The sequence below is a fragment of the Aquila chrysaetos genome, chromosome 12, assembly GCF_900496995.4.
Source record: "Aquila chrysaetos chrysaetos chromosome 12, bAquChr1.4, whole genome shotgun sequence".
Classification (NCBI taxonomy): domain Eukaryota; kingdom Metazoa; phylum Chordata; class Aves; order Accipitriformes; family Accipitridae; genus Aquila; species Aquila chrysaetos.
In genome coordinates, this window is record NC_044015.1 from 37,959,809 (window position 1) to 37,982,086 (window position 22,278).

At 44.5% G+C, this 22,278-nt stretch overlaps 2 protein-coding genes across 5 annotated transcripts in view; both read right to left on the reverse strand.

Annotated features, from left to right (window-relative positions):
• Positions 1 to 2,310: 2,310 nt before the first annotated feature.
• Positions 2,311 to 21,936, reverse strand: C8B (complement C8 beta chain). Of its 2 annotated transcripts, none has more exons than XM_030031995.2 (13): positions 21,851 to 21,936; positions 21,101 to 21,287; positions 19,367 to 19,520; positions 18,155 to 18,296; positions 17,043 to 17,184; positions 14,733 to 14,865; positions 13,677 to 13,874; positions 11,288 to 11,528; positions 9,038 to 9,166; positions 8,133 to 8,296; positions 5,695 to 5,848; positions 4,341 to 4,409; positions 2,311 to 2,933 (listed from the first exon to the last, which is right to left on the reverse strand). In XM_030031995.2, exons 2-13 carry the CDS (start codon positions 21,190 to 21,192, stop codon positions 2,782 to 2,784), a joined length of 1,770 nt encoding a protein of 589 aa, XP_029887855.1. In that variant the 5' UTR covers positions 21,193 to 21,287; positions 21,851 to 21,936; the 3' UTR covers positions 2,311 to 2,781. The 2 variants fall into 2 exon arrangements, with proteins under 2 accessions (XP_029887855.1, XP_029887856.1); XM_030031996.2 differs by having other exon boundaries at positions 21,101 to 21,262; positions 21,851 to 21,935.
• DAB1 (DAB adaptor protein 1) overlaps positions 21,503 to 22,278 on the reverse strand; it is a 479,714-nt gene continuing 478,938 nt past the window's right edge. For all 3 annotated transcript variants that reach the window (XM_030031997.2, XM_030031999.1, XM_030031998.1), the window contains 2 exons: positions 21,851 to 22,049; positions 21,503 to 21,754 (listed from right to left, as the gene is read on the reverse strand). The gene's annotated coding sequence lies outside the window, so the exon portion shown is untranslated. The remainder of the gene's footprint in view (positions 21,755 to 21,850; positions 22,050 to 22,278) is intronic.

The window sequence follows — 22,278 nt, forward strand, 5'->3', positions numbered from 1 at the left end:
GGGAGATTCCTAAGCCATGTTGACCGGATCCAGCACACATCACAGCAGCAATGTCTTCAAGCAGGGAGGCAGAGAAAATACAGCTTCTCCATGTTTACTGAGTTTCTTTTTTTCACAAGCAAACTGCTGGTGAAAATATAATATGGGATGTAGTAAAGCCCATTGAGACAAGTGTCTTAACCAGAGAAATGGGCTAGAGCAGCGCAACCAGTGCTAAACACACACGCAACCTGCCTGCAGCCTTCCCGAGTTTTCATACGTGGGTTATTAATCTAAACTTACACAGAAAGTGGAAGTTAGAAACACCAGTAAAAGATAGTACCAAAATTTAATGCATACCAAAATGAAACAATAAAAGCTTCAGCATAGTATTTTTTATTACCCTCCAGGTCATAATAAATCATTAGTTAGTTGAATCAAAGCACAAAATCACAAGGACAAGATAAAGTTATGTCCTTTATGGGAGGCTTCTAAGCCTATAGGCTCAATATTCAACCACTACTGAAATCATGCTTGAGTTAGACTATCCTGCTGATCTTGAAGATTGTAAAATCTCTCCTCTATTCCTCAAAAAAACCCCCAAATATCCAAACCCAGGCACTGCCCACTTAAAAAAATCTGGGCTTTTCTGATTTGGGAACAACAGTCCAAATTCAGGTTGCTACGTTTGGCTCTGCTTGCCGCAGCAGTGGATAGACGCACCGTGGCTACGTGTCAGAGCGCTTACTCCAGCTTGATCATCAGGAAAGGTGGTCAAATTTACAAAAGCCACTTGACCCATCTGAGAAAGTTCCTTAATCAGATTACATCGATGCTGCTTAAGAAGGGCAGGCAACCGCACTGCAGTACGTGTCCTCATAGGCACCCACGGACCACGATCAGGGTCCTCTGCTGCAGAGCTTCTACCGTGTCCTTGAAAAAGTTCTGAAGAATATCATACCTCACATAAGCAGTGACCTCTTTGACCATGACCCAAAATGAATCTCTTGGCAAATTTCTATCACACAAAAGATATCACAGTTACACAGTGGATAACGACAATGTTTTGGGTTGGCAGCTCAATTACGAAGCCCATAATGAGTACAGAGCACTCTTCTTTTACATATGCAATGTGCTCTTCCTTTCTTAAAGCTGTCACAGAAACCTTGTCAATAAGTGTGGAGGCGGCATGAGGGCTACAACTAAATGCATGTTCCATTGTTCAGATGTCAGAGAGCCTGAGTCGTTCTTACGAGAATTACATTTAGACAACGTCAGTCTGAATGGAGAGAAACTGGCGATACCAACCCATCATCACCAGCATTGCTAAAAACCCTCGGAAGAGTGTTTGACCTTGCAGATGTTAGAAGACTCACAACACTTATGAACAACTTTGCACTGGTGGAAGCGTTTTTCTGGAGCAAAGCTATTGCTGGTTATTTTACAGCACGCCCCACCACGTGTCTTTGCAATAATCATTAACCACCAACAAAGCTGCAGGAGGCAAGTCCCTGGAACGATCCAGGCTCAGGTCAGTCATGAAACGGTGCACAATATTACAAGTTCCTCTTTTGTTTGACCTGGATTGTGATGCATGGCCCCAGGGACAGTAACAAAAGGGCAAACCATTCACTTTGCTTTGGCTCTTTTCATAGCAAATTCTCTCCATCTCAGATGTCCTAACCTGAGTGGACTAGCAATGCAGCCGCTGAAATGCAGGCTTTCACGGGATCAAACCGATGAACCAGAACCTGTTTGGGGCAGAGGTGACTACTAAGGGCAGAAGACCTCGGGGGATGCGCAAAGATGTTTGTTCCAAAATGTTCCATTTCTGCTGCCCATGACAGAAAAGCTGGCTGCTCATCCTACTCCAGTGGAGGGTCCTGGCATCCTGGAGTGACAGCCCTAGTCGGGGTGCAGGCTCTCCTGCAAGTGTAGTCATTTCTCCTGCCTTCCAATACCCCCAAGCAGCAGAAGGAGCAGAAGCTGCTTTCCAATTCCCCAACCCCGTAGCATCCCCCTGTCCTTCCTCCCCCCTCCCAAGGAACCAGAGCACGCGTGTATCTGAGCGTACCGGGGCGTACCCGATACTCTCGCTGTATCTGTTCTACTTCAGAAACGCACAGGAGGAAGCCCATCGCTGTGGCAGAAGTACAAGTGCTATATAGTCCAACAACGCTTTGGTGTCACCAGACTGTTCTTCACAATTTGGTTTTCGCTCCTTCAAGACAATTTCTAATACAACAGACAATTTAAGTTAAATAGGATAAATTGGGAAACTGGAGTAGCGAGGCACAGCAGCTTTAAATGTCACATTAGATACTATTGTGCTCATTGAGATTTAGACTTTAATATGCTGTATTTTGCTCCACGTGACACAGCTGTCTTCACAGAAGCTGCATATTAGCGCACATTCTGGTGCACGTAAGATCAAACGGTCTTTTCTTATCTCAAAGGAACCTTCAAAAACAAGACGGTAAAACTTAAAATCATGCAGCTACCAAATAAGGCAGGAGATAAAGCTTGTCTCAATTAGCCCATTGCAATAAAGACAGTGAAAAGTCAAAATATTAAGAACAGTAAGCACATTCAATCCCACGGGACAATTGCAAAGCATGTCCAAAGGTGTGCTTCATAACACACCCCCCAGCTCCCAACGCCTTCTGAAATGTTTCCAACTTCAATGCACTTGGATGAGACCCATAAGCAGAGCGAAGGCAACTTAGCAAGCAGTCAGGTAACATCTTCCCACTCAGTTTGCAAACTGCTCGTCGGTTTTGTGGAAGTTCCTAACGATTCCCTCTAGCAAGTAACTGTCTCAGCATCTGGCCCTGAGCATGACGAACCACCATTTTGCGGGGCAGGGTTGTTGCACTGTCGTCTCCTTGTTCGTTGACCTCCTGAACATGGAGACCAGCTGGCCCAGCAACCCCAGTTTCCATTAATAGCAGCATCTGGAAAAAAAACCCAAAGCCAGAAAGGACTGTCAGAATAAAGCAGCTCCTTCCATGGGAAGAGCTGTCAGCTTCCATGAATCATATTTAAACACAAACAGCTCTGTCCCTGTCCATACCACTAACAATATACTTGAGTCATTAACAATGAGTGATTGTTTTAAAGATATTAATTCTCTGTTCAGCATTTCTGGTGTTTGTTCAAACTACATTTTATGCAGCAAGGACAAGAAAAAAAAAATCAATTAGCTTTATATTTGCTTGTAGGGTGTTTCTCTCACTGTCTTAGTCCAAGCCTAGGTAAGAAAAACAGCAACTAAACTCGTGTCAGCCACATTTTGAGGTGCTAGGGGAAATGTTCATGTTCTTCTTCAATGAACAACAGCTTGAATATTCAGCTTTCTATCCATTGCTTTTCCTATTACACTGTTTCTTCTGGACCCTGAGCATGTGAGTGACATAAATTCAAAATCCTGAGAATCATGGAGCCGAACATGGAAGCAATACATAAAAGGAGGAAAGGAGAGTGAGAAAGGAAGCTGCATGTTGACAAGTGGATGGATGTGAGTCTTTGGGAGGGTCGGATGCGATTACGCGTGCGGTAAGCAGACTGGAACAAGGTGTAAGTGACTCCACAGTCTAAGGCTCCGTGGACTTGCTTAGAAACACCTACAAAATTGACCCTCTGCTCGGTGAAATCTTGGCTTAAAATGTATTTCAGCCTGGCTTAGTTAGGACACAGTCAGGCAGAATGAGAACTGGATAAAAGACTGTAAACAAAGCGCTGTGATAAATGCAGTGCATTAAATTGTGGGATGGTGCCAGAGCTCTGGGTGCTTGAGATCTGGTATTATTTAGCATCTAAATTAATGAGCTGGAAGAAGTAAACAAAATGATTAAATTCACAGATCATCCTAAACTAGAAGGAGTTAAGAACATCAGTCAAGAGACAGCAGCGATATAAAGTGACCAAGAAGCATTAGTAAATGCTTCGAAACAACATAATAAGATTTTAAGATTAAAATGCATGGTAGCATATCTGGGGGAAAACAGTTGGCAACACACTGGCTGTATCAAAGGGAAAAACTTAGGAAGCAGAGCTGTTGGAGGAGACCTGAGGCTTGTCATGGATTGTAAATTAGGTAGGAGTTTGTATTTTGATACAATTGCAAGGCGCGTTTATGCAGCTTTGAACTGCAAAAGTAAAGCCACCTCCTCGTGAGCGCAAAGAAACGTAGAAGAGGGCAGGCAAAGCGTATCTGTCACCTTTGCAGGACCCTAACCCCTCGTGCATCGGGCCGGGCAGAGTGGGGACAGCCAGCGCTGGGCATTACTCCGTCAGCCGCCATCCCCGGACGCTCCTAAATACAGCTGGGACTGTCTCCTCGGACTTGGGGTCCCTCTTACCTCTCCTCTTGCTGATCTCACAGGCAGTGCCACTGTAGCCAAGGGGACATAAGCATTCACACTTGGTTCCTGCAAGTAAGCAGAGATGGCGGGATTAGAGACTTCAAGTCACATTTCCCTGCAGACACCCATTTCTTTTCAGTGCTTCATCTTCTGCGAGGAAGGGACAGCAGGTGAAATGGTATCAGCATTTTTCTCCGATGGTGAAAGTATAAAATAGCAATAAAGCAGAGGAGCTGTGACTACCCTGCCGCCCCTCTCGCCTCCCCGGCCATTTGTTCCTGCCGCGGCACTGCGGCTCAATCCCAGCTGCACCGCTGCAGTAATTCAGCAAGCCAGGGTACCGCGCAGTCCCCCTGCTCCTCTCCAAAGCAGATATCTTGGTATAGCTGAGAGGGAGCAAACCGCAGCATCAGGAATGAGCACCCGGGACAGGAGCATCCCAGCTTGGCTTTGGGGCAGAGGAAAAGTCCACGTAACCCTGCTCTGGCTGCCCAGGACTGCGGTGTGCATCCCACGGCAGGACCCCGGAGGAGAGCTCCCGCTTCGGAAAATAAACGGTCATTTAAAACCTCTTGTTGAGAAGATCCTAAATGAAACGCTAACCTGCCTCAGCTCCTAAAAAGTTATTTAAACAAGGGTAATCATGAGACAACTCCTTTAAGTGCTATAATCAACTAGCTGGTACCTGAAGCCATGGTTTCTGCATTAGATACATTTAGATTATAACGATTCTCATCAGGACTTTTGCAGATGCAGATTGGAATTAGGCACTTCACAAAATGGTCCCTTTGTTAGAAGCTCTCATCACATCATAGATCTCTGTTTAGGCAGTGCGGTTTTCATTCAATTTGATTATTTTTCCCCTTCATTTTTTAAATCACAGCCTGCTTACAAAGGAGGACAGCTTCTATTAGAAATGGGGGGAGGTGACGGTGATAACTGTGCTTGGCACTTATATGGTGCTTTTCATCTTCAAAACACTTTTACAAACACTAATTAATGCTGAGACAGTAGTCACTTCTCTAGGAGGATGGCAGCAATCTTAAAAGCAAAGGAGGAGACCTAAAGATGTCAAGGTTTTTTTTTAATGCACCATCAAGAAGGAACAAATTTCTCCACAAAACTGATACAGATGGTCACTCCCATTAAGAAGACACATCCCTTGACTTTACCGTCTTTACTTACCGGTGGCACTCTACAAATAGACCAACTTTAAAAAAAATAAACTACCTGAAGAAGAAATGACAGGAGAAACTAAAGAGCAGATTACTTGCCATGCTTCCTCGCCCCCCCCCAAATTCCCAGCTCATTTCTCTTAAGAGGGTAGAGAAGAGGTGCAAAATCCTTCTACCTTGCAGAAAGGGGATGCCATTGCCATGGCAGGGAGCACAGCGACAAGAACTGGTCTCCAGCTGAAACTCATCAAGAGCCCGTCGCAGATTTTCTTTTATTGTGACTGCATTAGCAAAATCAGTTGGAGTCACCAGCTGATACAGCGGCTCTGCCTAAAGGGAGGGAAGAAACTGCATTTGTTTCCAAGTTCAAGATGGTGTGAGCATCACAGGGCTCAGTGGTGGCACAGCTGGAGAGGGAAACGAAGGCCTTGTGGTATGGGCTCCAGGTTTCCCCTTAGTATTTCCTTAAACCTCGTGAACAAGGCAGCGATGTGAGGAATACTTACAGGGATCGTCCCCTTGGTTTACAACACCAAAGCAGCTGCAAATGCATAACAAAATACAACAGCCATACCGGTAGTTGACAAACGGGCAAAGTTTCACAGAAGTTTCATTAAGTCCCTTCTCATCCGTTTTCCTGATATTAACATTTTTAGATGAGATTTTCTTGAACTTATGTTTCCTGACTGCTTTCTTACTCCGATTTAAAAAAGGTCCCCCCCAAAACCCACCCACAAAAATCTCCCTCAATCCTCCTACAGCCCCACAGCACGGCCAGAGGCATGCGGTCACATGCATTCAAATTTGCACTTTCACCTTAACCACTTCTGCATTTCAAGGCTGATTTCTCTCTGTATGAAGCCAAGATAAGGATTTCCACTGCCTTCAGAAGGGAGAGGGTTGTGATCTTCATCTGCAGATGGAGTCAGTGGGGGGAGATAAAGGGGTGCACAACACGGTGAACGTGCAATAGGGACCAAGGAGACTCGGACCCACTCATTAAGTTTTTCCTGAGAACAAGGGAAAGTTAAAGTGTGGTCTCAATATGGCCAGTCACCCACTAGTGCCAGTGGGATGACATTGGCACGTGTCATCAGAGGATCCATCCCAAATTCCCATCTTTGCTATAGAGATGCCTGCCTTACAGGCCGTGGCAATACAGTAAGCATGAAAGATCACCCTACTGCTATCACAGGCTCAAGCTACAAGAAATAGAAGAATGTTTCAATAAAAAAATGCTCATTTCCTGCTGCTGCACATCCACTCTTCATCAATTATCTGTGATCCATACTTCGCTTTTTGAATTCAGATCGTACAAATGAGGAAACACACTAAGAGTGACCTGCCAAGTCCCTTCAGCAGATGATTTATGAACTGATTTGCTTTAGTTTTCCCTAACTAAGCATTCTTGAGCTGACATTTAGTCACACTCTGCTGGTACTTTTGATCTCCAAGCCCCACAGGGATATCGGTATGGAAATGAAGGATTATAGATACCAAATCCAAATTACATCCGTCTGGGGTTTTCTCACCGGGCAGCCTGGTCACTGATGCCAGGCAAGACAAAGAACATCGCAATTTCTTGTGAGAGAATTTTCTGTAGGTGGGATCTAGGGCAGAGGGTTGCATTTCTGTTGTCTCCTGCCCAGAGACCTCCCAGCACGTTTCTGGACGGTCAATCCACAGCGAACCAGGGGCTTGGGAAAGGCACCTCCGCTGCAGCGAGCGCCGGACAGGCACTGGCTGTATTTCCAAATTACTGATTTTTGCTTTGCTTTGTATTTTTTAGAATTCCCCTCTTTTTTTAAAATCAAAAGTCAGAATTTTCAATGAGAAACAAATACCTTTTACAAATATAAATATTTTTGCCTAAAATTAAATTTTACAATGAAAACTGATTATATAATAATAAAATCAACTTCCACCACTACCAGTCCAAACTCCTGTTTAAAAGGATGTTCTCTTGCACCTTTGTACTATTCACTCAGAGCGAACTTACTTTGACGTTAAAAATGATGAGGCAGGAATTGCTACATACTCCTGCTCGTTTTTTACTTCTACAGTGCCTTGCATTTCTAAAACTCTTCAGGATCAAAAACCCTTGGCTCTTCAAAACCTAACTCATATTTTTAAGGTTTAGCTAAGCTGCACAAACATCCAGGCAAGCATGGTGAACTACTTGACCTTCTGAACCAGAGAGAATTGTTGCTAAATAGCCACTGGTGCTCACAGAAGACAGGAGAAATTTCAAGAAAAAAAAAGTCCTTATAAAATATATGCTGCCAGATATATTTTTGAGAAGTGATACATTGGTAAAACAGAAGGCCGATCGTCTGATCTGCTTGGTAGGCAGCAAGCGATCACATCTGCACAGCCAAGTTAGAAGGGTTAAAGCTGTTTACTTCACATACTTCCAACCACACCACCCTTTTTAACACATCACACCTTTGATTTTCTGAATAGCCAGTCTTAGAGAAACTATGCTGCACAATACAGGTCTATTATTTGCCCTAGAAATTTCCCTGAGGTTTTTTTTTAAGTCCTGTTTATTTAAACACAGAGTTCTCCAAGGAGCTCAGCTAAGTGAGGCTGAAAGAAGTGACAGATACAGTACCTTTAGCTTTATGATTTCAGGGTTGTACTGTACAGCATCTCCCCACTCCTGCATGAGCGCAGCCGTCGGCAGGTCTTTGTAAGCCAACGTGGTAATGTGTTCGCTTGCTCCGCCACGAACAAGGACGATGAAATCTTCCACATACTGTTTTTTGGAGGTGCTGTCTGCAAAAATGCATTGAGAAAGTGGCCAACTCTGCTCGGGTATATCTTTGTGGATTGGAGTTGAGATACAAGCTAACAGCAAAACACCCCTGTATATGACCCATCCCACGGGGAGGGCAAAGGAAAAAGGCCACACGCGTTTCACACCCGAAGCCCGGTTTCCTACGCTGCTGTGCCCCTCCTGCTCCCTTGCAGCAATAGCCCCATCCTCCTCTCCCGCACCCTGTACCTCTCCCCCTAAATTTCTTCCCTGCGGTTATAAGCTTGCAGGTCCTTCCACAGCCCGATGCTCCTCACCACCATGAATATTGCCTGTTCTCCCCGGCATATCTTCAGGTGCACCCTCCTCCCACTGCAACACCCCCAGCTCCCACAACACCATTACCTCCCTCCTTTCTCCATTTGCGCTTTTTTGGGTGCAAAAAGTGGCGTGCTGGGCTGCCCTGCTGAGAGGTGGGTGGATTGGGAACACAGCACCAGCCAGGGAGGTAATGGTTGATCTGTCCCTGTTTTTCCCTGGGACACTGAGCAGATATTTCTCCTCCACCCAGCAAAGAAAGTCTTGCAAAAAACTAAGCTTTGAGACAGTTACACCTCTGTTAATCTTGGCTAGGGTTAGCCAGCAGACTCAAAAGTGGCTGTGAGGGAGTGGGGAAATATTTCAGGCAGGCAAGATCACAAAATCTTCCTTTCACTATGACGAAGGCTAGAAATTAAATGGCAGAAGTGTTTCATGCTTACCTCCAATCTCTTTTAAAAGGGATTTACAGCCGGCTGCAGTTATTCCAAGCGTCACGTAGACACCACGAATACTTGCACCAATGTTAAAGCCCTGCTGTGCACATTTCTGGACATCGCTCAGAGAATAACCTTAAATACACACCAAAAAACTGTAGCGTTTTAATGCAACTCTTCGATGTTTTATGTCCATATACACAGAAAATGGGAGTTGATAAATGTTTTTCCTTTGGGAAAAAAGGAGATGAGATGCAGAAGCCTTTTTGGGGGTATTTAACAGATCCATATGAAATGAAATGAAATCTCTACTTTTTACAGAACTCTGAAACCAAGTGCAAATGCAAGGTAAATGCTGGAAGAAGAGGCTTTTAATTACCCACTCAGCTGTACTGGGTTATGCAGAGCTGCAATGGGTGGGAACCTGGCCTGTGACTTAAACACCAAACGTCTTTGACAAAGGACTGCCGACCACCCATCCCCATCATCAGGAGCCAGGCTTTTTAAGAGTAACAGATGAAGTAGCTTCTCCTTCCTTTGCTAGCTCACGTGTCCAATTCTTTGCTGCCAGAAGAGCCTTAATTGTTTCATGGAAGTTTCTCCGTTTTTTTCTTGGCATATAAGAATTTGCCCTACAAATCTGCAAATCCTTCATACATTTTTCCCCAAAGTCCTTCTCCAAACTCCTTGCTGCCCTGACACTCAAGAATATTTAAGCAGTTATCATGGTGAAACACCAGATATGATACTGAAGTCTCTCTTTTCTTTCTCTGCTTTTTTGTTGTAATTCCCCAAAGTTTCCCTGAATTCTTTACTTTTTTAGTTAAACTCATGTCTTGATGATACAAATGTTTACATGAGCTCACAACGCCAGTATTACTGTATGGCTGTCCTGTTCTTATGCTCTTCTCATACACATGATATTGGTCAGTTTCTAGATCAGGAAAGACGATGCACTGAGTTTTGGGTTGATGCAGCATGGCCCCTATTAATGTTATAGTCCATATGCATCTGAAGGCAGGAACCACTATTTTATGACATCCTTGTACGGCACAATCCACACCTCTCTCCTGCCACCTTTCCCACAGAAAGTATCAAATCACGAACCACAGACACATCTGGCGTGTTGCATTATACGTGCGAGCAGTGCAAATACCAACCATGTGACGTGGCGTGTGATACGAGATCTGCAAAAGAAGACTTGATTTCCAGCACAGGCAGTCCAAACATAATGATGGATTCGAAGGGAAAAACCTGAATTCTCCGACCGGACCTACCAAACCCTGGTGAGAACTTACAGCCCAGCTCAGCACTGGGGACAGCGTGAAAATGTTGGTACTACTGCAGGATCCTGATCTAGGACAGCAGATGCCAACAGGTAGCATTTTGATGCAAACAATAATACACATTAATTCAAACAAACGTGGCTTGTGATGGGCCCACACCAACGGCTGAGAAATTGGGCAGTGCTAATGTCTTGAATATCTGAAAGCTGAATCTAAATTCTGTCCCTCCGGGCGGCATCTGACTGCAGGATAAGCACCTTCCTAGACAGCAGAAGAGCAAACAGACTGAGCATCACACACAGCAGAGTCCACTAAATGCTTTCGCAAATAGACAGCGAAGGCAGTTACTCACTCCTATGCCAATGAATAAATAAGAGAGTGCAGCTATTGATTAATGTCACACGGCTCGCTCTATCCTACACAACAATCATCATTTCTCGCAAAAAAGGAAGCCAGAGTCAAAGAGCAAGAGCAATGCCAGGCACAGGAGTCACACAGCAAATTATTTACTGTTTCCTACATGCTGGAAAAGCTCTCGAGGCTAAAGGTGTTTCAAAACTGTCATTTGAAAGGCAACGGAAAAAGAACCTAGGTGAAGTTTTTCAAAGCTAACAAAAGCATTAAGCTACACGATTCTCATTCATCTCAACATCTTGTCAGCCTCCAAACCCTGTCGTCTAAAATACTTGCTACAGGGCCCTTTTTTGTGAACTGGCAGCACCCACGGCTTGAGAGCTAGACAAAGCCCATGATGCTGAGCATGCTTTGAAAACCAGGCTCTTTATTCACTGCCACAAAGCACTTCTACTCCCATATTTCCCGCAGGCTTTCCTTGAGATGTTGTTGACTCCTTCTTCCACCATCTCCCTTTTCTGACCTCAGACCTGAACCACCACTGGGTGCCTGCAGAGGGGTTTTCCCACCAAAAAGCTGGCCCCAAAGCTTTTTCAAAACCATCAGATGCACGTACCTGCCTTTTGGAGCTCGTTGCTGTTCATGACTAAAGTATATTCGTAGATGCCGCCGACGGTAGCCTCCGTGATGTAATGGGTCCCGTAGTCTCTGTAGAGCTCTCTGTACTCCCCGTAGCTGTACTCTGACGGGAGCTGATGGAGCCTCTGCAGGAACTCGTAATGCAGCATCAGGGCTCGGGGCTTCAGCTTATAAACGGCAACAGCCAGCTCAGAACGGGCGTGAATGAATTTGCTGGACTACATGAAATGCAGAAACACGTGAGAATCCTGAAGAAGTGAGGGATGTCATTCTTGTGACAACGCGTAGTTCTTTGCTATTAAACAATTAACGCTGGTCAGGATTTATCAATTTCACAGTTTGCAACTGGAAATCTTTTAATTTAGCAAACCTGAAAGTTTTAGTAATAACGTTTCTGAAAATCAGGATTCTGACTGGGACCAGAGAGGGAAGAAGGAAGAGGGACAGACACCCATTATAGGTGAGGTGATGGCTCAGGCCACGACGGGGACATGGGGAAGGGCAGGCTCCAGGCTCTGCTCTGACAGACCCAGGACCCATGCAGCATCCCACGAGACTGCTCTACCCTTGATAATGTTGATCAGCCTTTGTCTCTCACGTGCTCTCTCCCAAAAAATTCTGACATCTGAAGTCATGATGGTTTATATGTGAAATGGTAATTGTCTGGCTGATCCAAATTAATATTTATATTCCACAGAATATGCCATTAACAAAACTCAAAGGAAATAAGAAAACACAAACACTCACACACACACACACACACACGTATTTGTAAGTCTCTGTACAGATACGTGTACATGGATAAATATCATATCTCCCCTTTCTGGCATAAAAGTCAGGAACAGAAGTCGTCTTTTGTCATGTTCAAAAGATTTAGTGTCCAGCTGATTGGGCCAGCAGGACAAGCACATCGGCGGGGTTCAATATAGAACTCTGTAGCTTAAATAATAAAATCAAGACTTAGTATTGGGTTTCTTTATGGATATCTATTGCAAATGCTTCTCATATACGCCTGATCTTGTCATGGGAAATGCCTCTTTGCAGGAAGCAAATGCAAGTTTAATAGCAACAAGGAATACTCTGCCATTCTTGAGTGCACTTTATACTGAGGGGAGAGACATAGATCAGTGATACTATTAAACCATTGACAAGAGCTAGGTTTGTTTACAGCAATAACAGATGAAAAAAAGAAATCAAATGATGGTGCACTCTACCTCAGACTGAATCTCATAAAGCAGTCCTAGGAGTTATAGATTAAAGCATCTCCAACCAGCTTAAAGTGTGCATGAGATCACAGCTGCGACCAAATCTCCGCAGACAAGACTGGAAGCGATTGTGCCATCCGTATTTTGTGTCGTGTGTGTCCTGATCTGGTGAATCATGTACTCGGCAGATAGATCACAGCAGCCGAAGTAAAATGGCATGTGTTAGTCTATAATTAAACCCATGGAAGGCCTGCTAGCAGTATTCGTTCTACGTTATTGTCAAGGCTGCCCTACAGTTGAACAGCTTGGCTTCGCTCTTTGCATTATCATTTACCGAAGTGACAGCTCCTGCCTTGCTGAACCCACCTAAAAGAGGGATGGCACTTCACATGTGAGATGGTATTCTGTAGTGATCGCACAGACCGTCCACATCACAGACCAGTTTCTGGACTACGTGTACAGATGCAGAAATTCCTGGAACTGCAGAAAATCCTATTTGCCCTTCTTTCACCCCAGATTTCTCTATTAGTCACCGTAACTCACGTGTAGGGCAGAGGGAACTTTGCCCTCCTGGGTTCGTCAGCTAAACCCCAATTCTACCCGCGCAGATTCCCTTGGAGGAGTCGCTGTTGGTTGCACCCACTCACCTCCCACCTGCCAGACTGCTTTGGCATCAGGGGTAGGAACTTTTTAATGGCTGGCAGGGCAAGGTGCACAGCATCCCATGGCAGGGGTGAAGCATGGAGACCCTGTTAGGAGCGTCACTTGTACATCTCCTACTACCGAGTTCACTGTATGGAGGGGAGGCCATTTGAACCGGCTTCGTAGTTTCATTTTTTTTAAACGTCCTCACTATGAACATCCAAATGTGGATGCCCAGCAGGACACTGGACAGACTGCACGCAATTGTGGCTCATTTTGGAGGTTAGGCAGTGCGGCTCCCGGCTGATGGTGAATGGAAAAGCTCCTGGGTGCTGTAAACACAAATGAAGGCATTGTGGCCTTAGTAAACACTTGACCAATGCAAACTGCAAAACCCAATCAGGAGGAAAGATTTCATTGATCCTAGTCAAGGCTGCTGACCTGATGATGAGGATCAAACCGATATACACACACATACAGATAACACGTTAGCAGAGAATTAAGTGGAGCAGTGCTTACCGTTGAAGAAAATCTTTTCATCCTTTGAAAGAACTTCTTGAACCTGTTGTCGTTTGAATTGTAACCAAGTTCAAACAGTCCTGTTATTTTTATACCAAAGCTGAAGCTAGACTGCGAAGCTTTTGCCTTCAGGACACTGCTTTCATAATTTGAGTAGGAGTCATATTCAGTCATTGTAAATTCATATTTGCCTTTGGTCTAAACAGAAAGCAAAAACAACACGTCTAATTTCCTGCATAGCGATTGTATACCTGAAGCGTGGGGAAGGAATACAGATACAAATATACTTGTGAATTAATGCTTGCACTTTGAAGATGAAAAGCCTTGTATAATTGCAAAGCACTATTATTATTAACACTGGTACTTGAAGAATACTTGATTTACAGCAGCAGGAAAGCTACTATCTCCTCCATACTGCAAGGACCTCAGGCTTCTACTTAATATGTCAATCTTATGCAAAGAAGGTGAAATCTTAAAAACAGGCATCAATTAAAGTATGAATTCTAAAAGGAAAAGGTTTCCTAGTGGGCAACACTCAAAAATATGCTATGTCTTCAAGAGCATTAAGGTCAGATACATAATATTTGAAATAAAGCTTTGACGCACCACAGAAATAAGGTTTCACACAAAGCACATGGTGTGCTGCTAAATCCCAGGCTGTTGCACAAGGACAGCTTTCCCAGCCTGGCTCTCAAGACACTCTACAATCCTGTCTAAAATTAACCTCCCTGTGCCCACTCGGTGGCTTTTGGGCCCTCTTGGACAGATGGCACCAGGAAGGTTAGGCTCAGTTTTTGCAATGACAAGGTCCAAGGGAACACTGCCATCTATTCCACTGCACGTGGGTATTCCAAGGGGACATATCCAACTTCATAGAATGCGTGGGGTATGATGGTGTTCTAGAAGCAGGGTTCAATTCAGTCTCATCCCATTTGGTCACACAAATTTTGTAATTCTTTATAAAATGATTTAGTAATGAAGCTTTATCAGTACTGTGCACTAAATTTATTGGAATATATGTATGTAAGTTTATTTGCAGACAAATCTGACACGTACCTCTGGTATATAGCTTTCTACGTTGTATGGCTTTCTGAATCTTGTGTCCATGATATAATGGGGAGAACATCCCCCAGCATAGTACCTGTGATCAAGAACTAATCCTTCCAAGTTGTTTGTGAAGATATTTAACCTGTACATGAAGCATAACAGCAAAATATTAAGTTTATCATCAATTTAGAGGTAAACATCAAATGCTGTGTCTGAGAAAGGCAAAAGACTGTTTTGTTTGGCTGAAGGCTTTGTTTCATACTTCTTTATTTTGAAACCCCAGAAGAAAGTTTTGCCTCTTTCACTGTCCAACCAACCCAGCTGCTCCAGAAAAACCAGACTAACAAGAAAGCAAAAGACAAAGTCAAATTTTGACACTTCGATGAATATGAAGGGCAATTTTCACCACCCAGCTACGAATGACACCAGAGCATTACTGCCACTAGCACTGGCGACTTTTGTAGCCTTTACTGGAAGTCTCTGGGAAGAGCAGAACAAACTGGACCAGCCAAACCCCCACCCCAGGGCTGCCCACCCCGAGCATCCCCAAATGCCCCCAGTAGTGCAGCGGCATCCAGCAGCATCTTCAAAAACAGGTTTGCCAAACCAGTCCAGGCTAATTTTTAATTCACATTTCTTTGTTCTGGTTTATCAGTCATAATCTTTGCCAGGTTGGTCAAGGATCAACTAGAGATGAGTAGATGACAGTTTTTACTCTGTCAGGGAACAAGAATAAAGGTACTCAAGCAATTGTTCAACTGATCCTTGAAATCACTGGGAAACTTTCCTTTGATTTTAGTGGATGATGGACAGTAATCTTAACCTGCCTGCTCTAAGAAAGGATGTAGCACTGCAGCCTTTTTAGATGAGGTGATTAAACCCCATCATTTGCTTTTCCTATTGCTGCTGGTGGGATCTGTTGCAGTAAAAATCCTTCTGTTGCTCACTGTCCCGACACCCTCACATCACCCTCGTGGCACACGGCTGAGGACGTGGCACTCACCTCCACAAACTCATGTACAAATAGTAATAAGAGTCATTAGATGAAACTTCACCAAAGAAAAGATAAATTGCTAATAGTCCATGTTGTGTCCCTATTAGCGTTCCAGGTTTCTGTTAGATCTGCTTCTCCTTATTTTGGGGAGAGGGACTTGCATGATAATGACTCTGAAGCTGTAAAATATTAACTCTAATTTTAGAACAATCTGAAAAGAAGGGAAATCCACTAAAAGCAAATTACTGAGCAATTGTAGCTTCAAAGAGATGAGAAGCATGTTCCTATAATTGTCCAACATTATTTTTAATTTTGATTAAACTCAGAAGTACAAAGCATTAGCAATGACATGTGCAGCAGCCATATCTCCAGAGAATAAGGAGGAAATTATATTTTTTCCTTGCAATATGATTTTTTTCTTTTCCTTTTTTTTATATAAAAAGCATTTTTTTCCTGCAGAATGAGAAAAAACTCTTTTCACCCAGTCTGATCTTACTGAAAGTTGCCACAGCCTTAGCCTGTAAAAGCTGGATCAGTTCAGACTTGTATTTTAATCCCCACAAAGTTGGAGTTTCCTAGCATGCAGGTTAATCCTACCCCGCTCACGCAAAGGACACAAATTCCACCATCTCTCACTGTCATGGAAGAAATCCAAGAGATTTTGACCCCCCGCCAAACCAATACACTGTGCAAAAATACAAATCCATAGGCAGGTTCAGATTTTAGGCAGTCCACGATGCTGATTTAAGTCACTCTATAAAGAATGATATCACATTTTCCTCAGATGTTAACAAACCTTCCTTTGCTTTTCTTTCAAAAGCACAGTTTGAAGCAGTCTCTCAGTTCCTAAAGGCTAGGACATTCCTGCTCCCCACAGACTGAATTAGGCCAAAGTCTAACTTTATTTACAGCTGTGCAAAATAATTGGATTACCAAAACTCTTCCACTGATTAATTCAAGTGCAAGTACCTGTAGCCATCAGAGAAACGTTTGGTATTGACACTTCCCTCTTCACTCACCGAGTTTTGGCAACACAAAGAGCACGCACAGGCTCTTGCAGGACATATTTGCAAGCTGAGCTGATGATCTCCGCAGGGTATACATCTGGGACTTCTACTCACCTCACCTCTCTCCGAAAGACTTATGGAGTCAATAAGGATTTTCCCACTGGGCTTTGGATCAGGACCTCAAAGGCTGTCAGATCCTAACTAACTCCTGGATACAGCAATTGCTACAGCTTTTCTCCGTTCAGTTTATGTCTGAAGCCACGTAAGATCATTCTTATCCTTAAGTAAGAAAACATCTCATGAACGTCACTGACTTACCCTTTTGCCAGATTTTCTATTCCCCAGTATTGCTCCATCTTCTGGTCACATTTTTTGAACACTTTTTTGCAGTTTTTTTCATCTGACTGGTCCCCACAGTCGTCATCCCCATTACAAAGCAGCCTCCGTGCAATGCATCTCCCTAGGATGCAAGGCGTAAATTAGTCGTAAACCAATCTATTATCACACTCCCTGACTCAGGAGTCTAGAAACAGAGTAAGACTCCTGTAACGTATCATTCAAATATAGCTGGAAAATATTTCTTCTCTATCTGCGTGGATCACCAAACTCCGTCTGCTCAGTTTTGCTCAAAACTTTCATAATCTTAAAATTCCTTGTTCAACCTAGAAAACACCCCCACCCTAATTAAAAGTATAAAAAAGAATAGAATTTTTTTTTTGTTGCTAAAATTTTTTAGTTTTGAGAAAACAAACATGCTGGAGACTCTTCAGCAGACCTTGTGTACGGTATTATTTTTTTTCCCCCCCTTCCCATGTCCATAATTACTGAGTTGTTTTTCAGTCTCACCAAAACACTAGCCTGGGGGACAGAGATCAGAGTCGCTTTCTTTTGCCCCATCTCCTGTGCCGAGCTCCCCTCTGCCCCGACACCCTGCTCCCTGCACGCTTTCCTTTCCGCTGCCTGGGTGCAGATGCAAAGCAGAGGCTGCTCAAATTTTGGCTACAGCTAACTGCTGCCTTGCTTCCCCATACTGCTTACAGTGTCCCTGACTAATTAGTCATTGATAGGGGATGGAGGGAAATGTCATGAGGACCACCATCATAACCTGCCGTGCTCTTGGGCACGTGTCAAGGATGCCCAGTGCACGTTCTGCTGTTGCTGTCAGATCCACTTGTGCTACAGCTTTTACTGATATAACTGGGTTTTAATTTCCCATTTGGAGATTTTAAAGACACGCTTTAGACTGACAGACGTTGGCTAACAGACTCACTCAAAATCACTGATGCAAATACAACACAAGCGTGGACGGACCCGGGTCAGCTCCTGACATCCCTGTGGCCCAGCAAACTCGTGTAGAAGCAGACAGTTCAGCGTACTGGTGTCGGAGGTGCCGTCTGAGCACCACCTCTTCTCAATCCAAAAGTCCTTACCTGTAACTGCACACACAAACCCTTCACATCTAACTTTATTCCTGCAAGGATTATTCGTAACACAGTCTTCGCTTTCTTTGTCAGAGTAATCACAGGGATCTCCATTGAACTGAGAAGGTTGTTCCAGGCGGGCAAATCTGTACTGTGATGAAATAAAAAATATTGACTCAAGTGTATAGAAATTGTGAATTTTACGCTTCCCTAGTTAAAAAACAAACTTTGCGTCGGGGAGATGTGATCTAAGAGTACTGTCATATAAAAAAAAAAGTGTCGGCAAAGAAGTGTGATGCTGGTAACGTGCCTCATTTCAAAGGCTTCTGATCTGCGACAGTTTTAATTTCATTAAGGAAGGATTGAGGATTGGAAGGGATGAAGGAAAGTTTGCTTTTCTTTGACAGTTTGTTTAAATGAGCCTGACAGGGTAGTGCGGGCATTTGCAAGAGTAAGGAAGGATTCAGTTACATCTCCTCTCTTTCAATTAGCGCTGGTAACGACATCCCTTGTTATTTTCTGTCAGTGTATTTACTTGGCCCTCTGTATCATTAGGGATTTTTTTCCGCCCACAACACTGCTGTGAAGCAGTCAATTACTCCATCCAATATGTTAGCCCTCCTTTTTTTCCCAGCTTTTAAGATTAACTCTTTGATACGAAGCTTCACTCTTCCCAACTCCCATCACTGGTTATTCCTGCTTAAGCCTGGGAATGGCTTCACCAACTCGTTAGCAGAGGTCCCTCTAGCAAGCAGCGGGGCTTTTGCTTTTCACACTATTGGGATCATTACTTCCATTTGATGGGGCTTCTCGGGTAGAAAATGCTTATTGACAGACAAGAAAAAGCATCTTAATCCTGAGAGGCACCGAGTGTCTCCACCATTAGCAGGGATGGTGCCTCACACTGACGCTGGAGGAAGAGGACTGTGTTGGAGAGAAAGTCCCTGCAAAGCCTGGGCTTTCTGCCTGTTTTAACCAAGCCTGGGCTTACACCTTCTCAGGACAGCGAGGCAGCAGCCTGGAAAGCACTGGAGTTACTGTGGGTGGCGAGCTGAAGAGCTAAAGGCCACCTGGAAGCAAAAGCCCGCAGTCTCACCTCTACAGGGCTTTCCTCGGCAGCTCCCCGCTGTTTGCCCAACCCCACGGACACAAAAGACAAGGCTTGGAAGAGGTCCTGCCTCCCGGTTTCTCACACTTTGTGCCCAGACCACAAACACTCACCCTTTTCTTTTGGCAGGGATCGCACTTGCTCCACGAGGACCAGGCGGAGAGCGTGCAGTCGCGGGGCTGCGGCAGGTTGCTCACAGACCGGGCACGCCGGCCGCTGGCCACGCTCTCGTTGGTGCCGCTGAGGTCAAGGGACTCCTCTTCACCACTGCATTCAACAACAGGAGAGCTTCAGGGCGTGAAACCATTGAGCCGTGAGGACAGAGCAACTTGGCCTATACCTGTGCAAAACTACACGCCAAAGAGAACTAACACTTGTTAGACCTCATCAAATCTTCCGTGCAACCTCCAGATTTCAGTACTCGTTTCATGCTGGCGTTGATTCGGTATGAAACCTGACCCACTCTTCAGTGCCCCAGAGTAGATGCAGTCCCCTACACCACTACCATGAGAGTAAGTCTGCAGAGCACTCAGGAGGGGTGACTGCAGGACACACGTTTGGTCTAGCCAGCATGGGAAACTCAACCCATGGCCCACCAACCCGGGCTTCATCTCAAGCTGCGCAAGCCCTACCAAATTACCTGGCCAAGTGGCCAGCAGTACAATCTGCACCATCAGTCGCTGCCCTTGTCCCATCACTCCCTGGTGAGTGTACGGGCAGCACTTTGGTACCTCACTGTTGTACACGACCAAGAGCTCCAAGGTCGGACACCTCCACGACAAACACCGGTCACAATGCTAAGGGCTGGCGCGCACTCAGCATTTTTGAAAACCAAGCTTAAGTGCCTCCCTTTGCCAAGCAGCCTATATTTCCTCAAGCCGGCCAAACCCATTAGTCTTAGACTCTATTCTCGGTTCACAATAGAGAGTCATTAACCCATTAATCCCATTCATCCCAGTAATGAACCTGAACCCCAAGTGTGAGCCTTTACTCTTCCCCCCAGTCCCTCTTGCACCCCCTCACGTGACAACTGTCTCCAGGGTTTCCACGACGCCACGACTAAAATGCTGCCTACTCTTTTGGCAGATTCAGTATTTCTGATTAAATCCTCGTCCCAGACAAATGCTTCCTTGTAGCACCTAATCTACATGGGAAGCTTTAGTAAAACATTGACAATTAGTTTCTTTTCATAACCACTTTGACAAGTAAACTAGCACAGCAGTGTTCCCAATTCTTCCACCAAGACAAGGAATAGAATCCGCTAAAGCTTTAAGTATGATTTAGTGCCTGGCAAGGGGCTCCTACTACTGCATATTAAAAATCACATGGAATAAAGGAATTACAAAAACTCATCAGCTCACTGAGGCATGAAATCGGAGCTCAAAGTTCAGAGAACAGTGGAAAAATATAGTTAGATTGGAAAGATTACAGTCACTGATTGACCACAGTCCTCTGAAAGAGCAAAATCTATTAAGCTAGCAGAGAAAGAAACAACCATCAGCCAGATTCTTGCCATTTATGTACTCAAAGAAAACTAAACCCTGTCTTTCCAGCACACTGTCGGGCAGCTAGCACGGGAGGAGGTTGCATGTTGCAAACAGAATTCTACATTACAACGTGACCGTGGCAATTTGTCATCTCAGATTATCAAACAGGATTACTTTTCTAAAGGCAGACACATTGCACTACGTTAACTTCAAAATGATGCCTTTCACTATTCATTAGAAATACAGAAATCGCTCAAGACAGCAATTATGTGCCATGCAATGTGAAAGCAGAGAGTCTGGACTGATTTTCACTCTTTATCATACCACCCCATGGACATGGCTTCAGAAACATTCACTTACCCAAAGCAACGAACGGTTAGGATGCCGAGTACGGTGTAAAGCAGCAACAGTTTGACGGGGTATGGAGCAAATGCGGTGCGTGCTGTGCTCATCGCTCCAAGGTACCATCGGCAATTTGAAACCACCACCGCTCAAGATAAATTACCGGGTTGTTTTTCCACACTGTAAACACCAGATGACCCACTACCTGGCAGATTCACAAGGTAAACTTTGCAACTGTTAGCACACAGCTTTCTGGAGGCAAGCGGGAAGGAAGCAAAGATCTGTCTAGAAGCAATTTACGCTTTCATTTGTAATGCTCCTTTCAAGGGACGGGAAAAAATGAATATTTCAACAAATGAAACATACTCGAGTCTTGGCAAGAGGGAAGCAATAAGTAAACTGAAGTCAGCTTTCTAGGAATAGAGTGCAAAATCATTTATTTATTTCTGCTTTCCATGTCTTCCAGAGGAAGGCCAGGCACAAGGCATAAGCAGTCATTCTCATGGCCAAGGGAAAGCCTTCATCCCTGCGCATGCCCTTTGCCGTTTCTCGCCGGGGCTCAGGCTCGGGCTCATGCTGCAGGGGAAGACGAGAGCCCCAGCCCTGGCTGGGCCCTTCCATAGAGATTCTCTGCTCCACATACGCAAAGTCTTGAGCCCATGGAAGCAAGACCTGTCAGGGTATCAAATTAAATGTCTCGGTGTTTTCTAGCTACTACGTTGGGTCATTCTTTCTCTTGAATGGTCCTAACTGGGGCAGAGAACTTACCAAGGGCTGATTCCCATCAGTTCAGCTGGGCTTTCAAAGGCAGATCAGGATCTTCAAAACTGCAGAATTTTTCTTTGGTTGCCTGTTGAGGGAGCTTTCGCGTCCTGCCGCTTCTCACTTCAGGTATGGCTTCTGGATTCCTGAGACACAACAGTCTTTCCCTTCATTATCCTAAGTAGTCTTAACCTACAATAAGTGCCTTAGAGGGAGAAAAGTTCACTGAATTTGTGTTTCCCTGTACAAAATTATGAATATCGTTGCGTTTTCCCACCCTTCCTCTTGCTGGACAAGCCGAGGTTCTTTGAAGAGGCACAGTCTCACTCTGTGTACAACTACGGCTTTTAGCAGCACAGTCTCTCACCCTGGGATAAGTCTCTGAGTCCTTTGACGATACAAAGAATAAGTACATTTTAATTTGCTCATTATGG

What these genes read in the sequence shown, in the direction of transcription:
- C8B (XM_030031995.2), bottom strand. Translation starts at nt 21,192, where the DNA reads ATGAGCACAGCACGCACCGCATTTGCTCCATACCCCGTCAAACTGTTG. An exon ending in ATCCCTGCCAAAAGAAAAGG is followed by an intron (nt 18,297 to 19,366) that starts GTGAGTGTTTGT and finishes ATTTCATCACAG; the next exon opens with TACAGATTTGCCCGCCTGGA. An exon ending in TAGAAAGCTATATACCAGAG is followed by an intron (nt 13,875 to 14,732) that starts GTACGTGTCAGA and finishes CTTTCTGTTTAG; the next exon opens with ACCAAAGGCAAATATGAATT.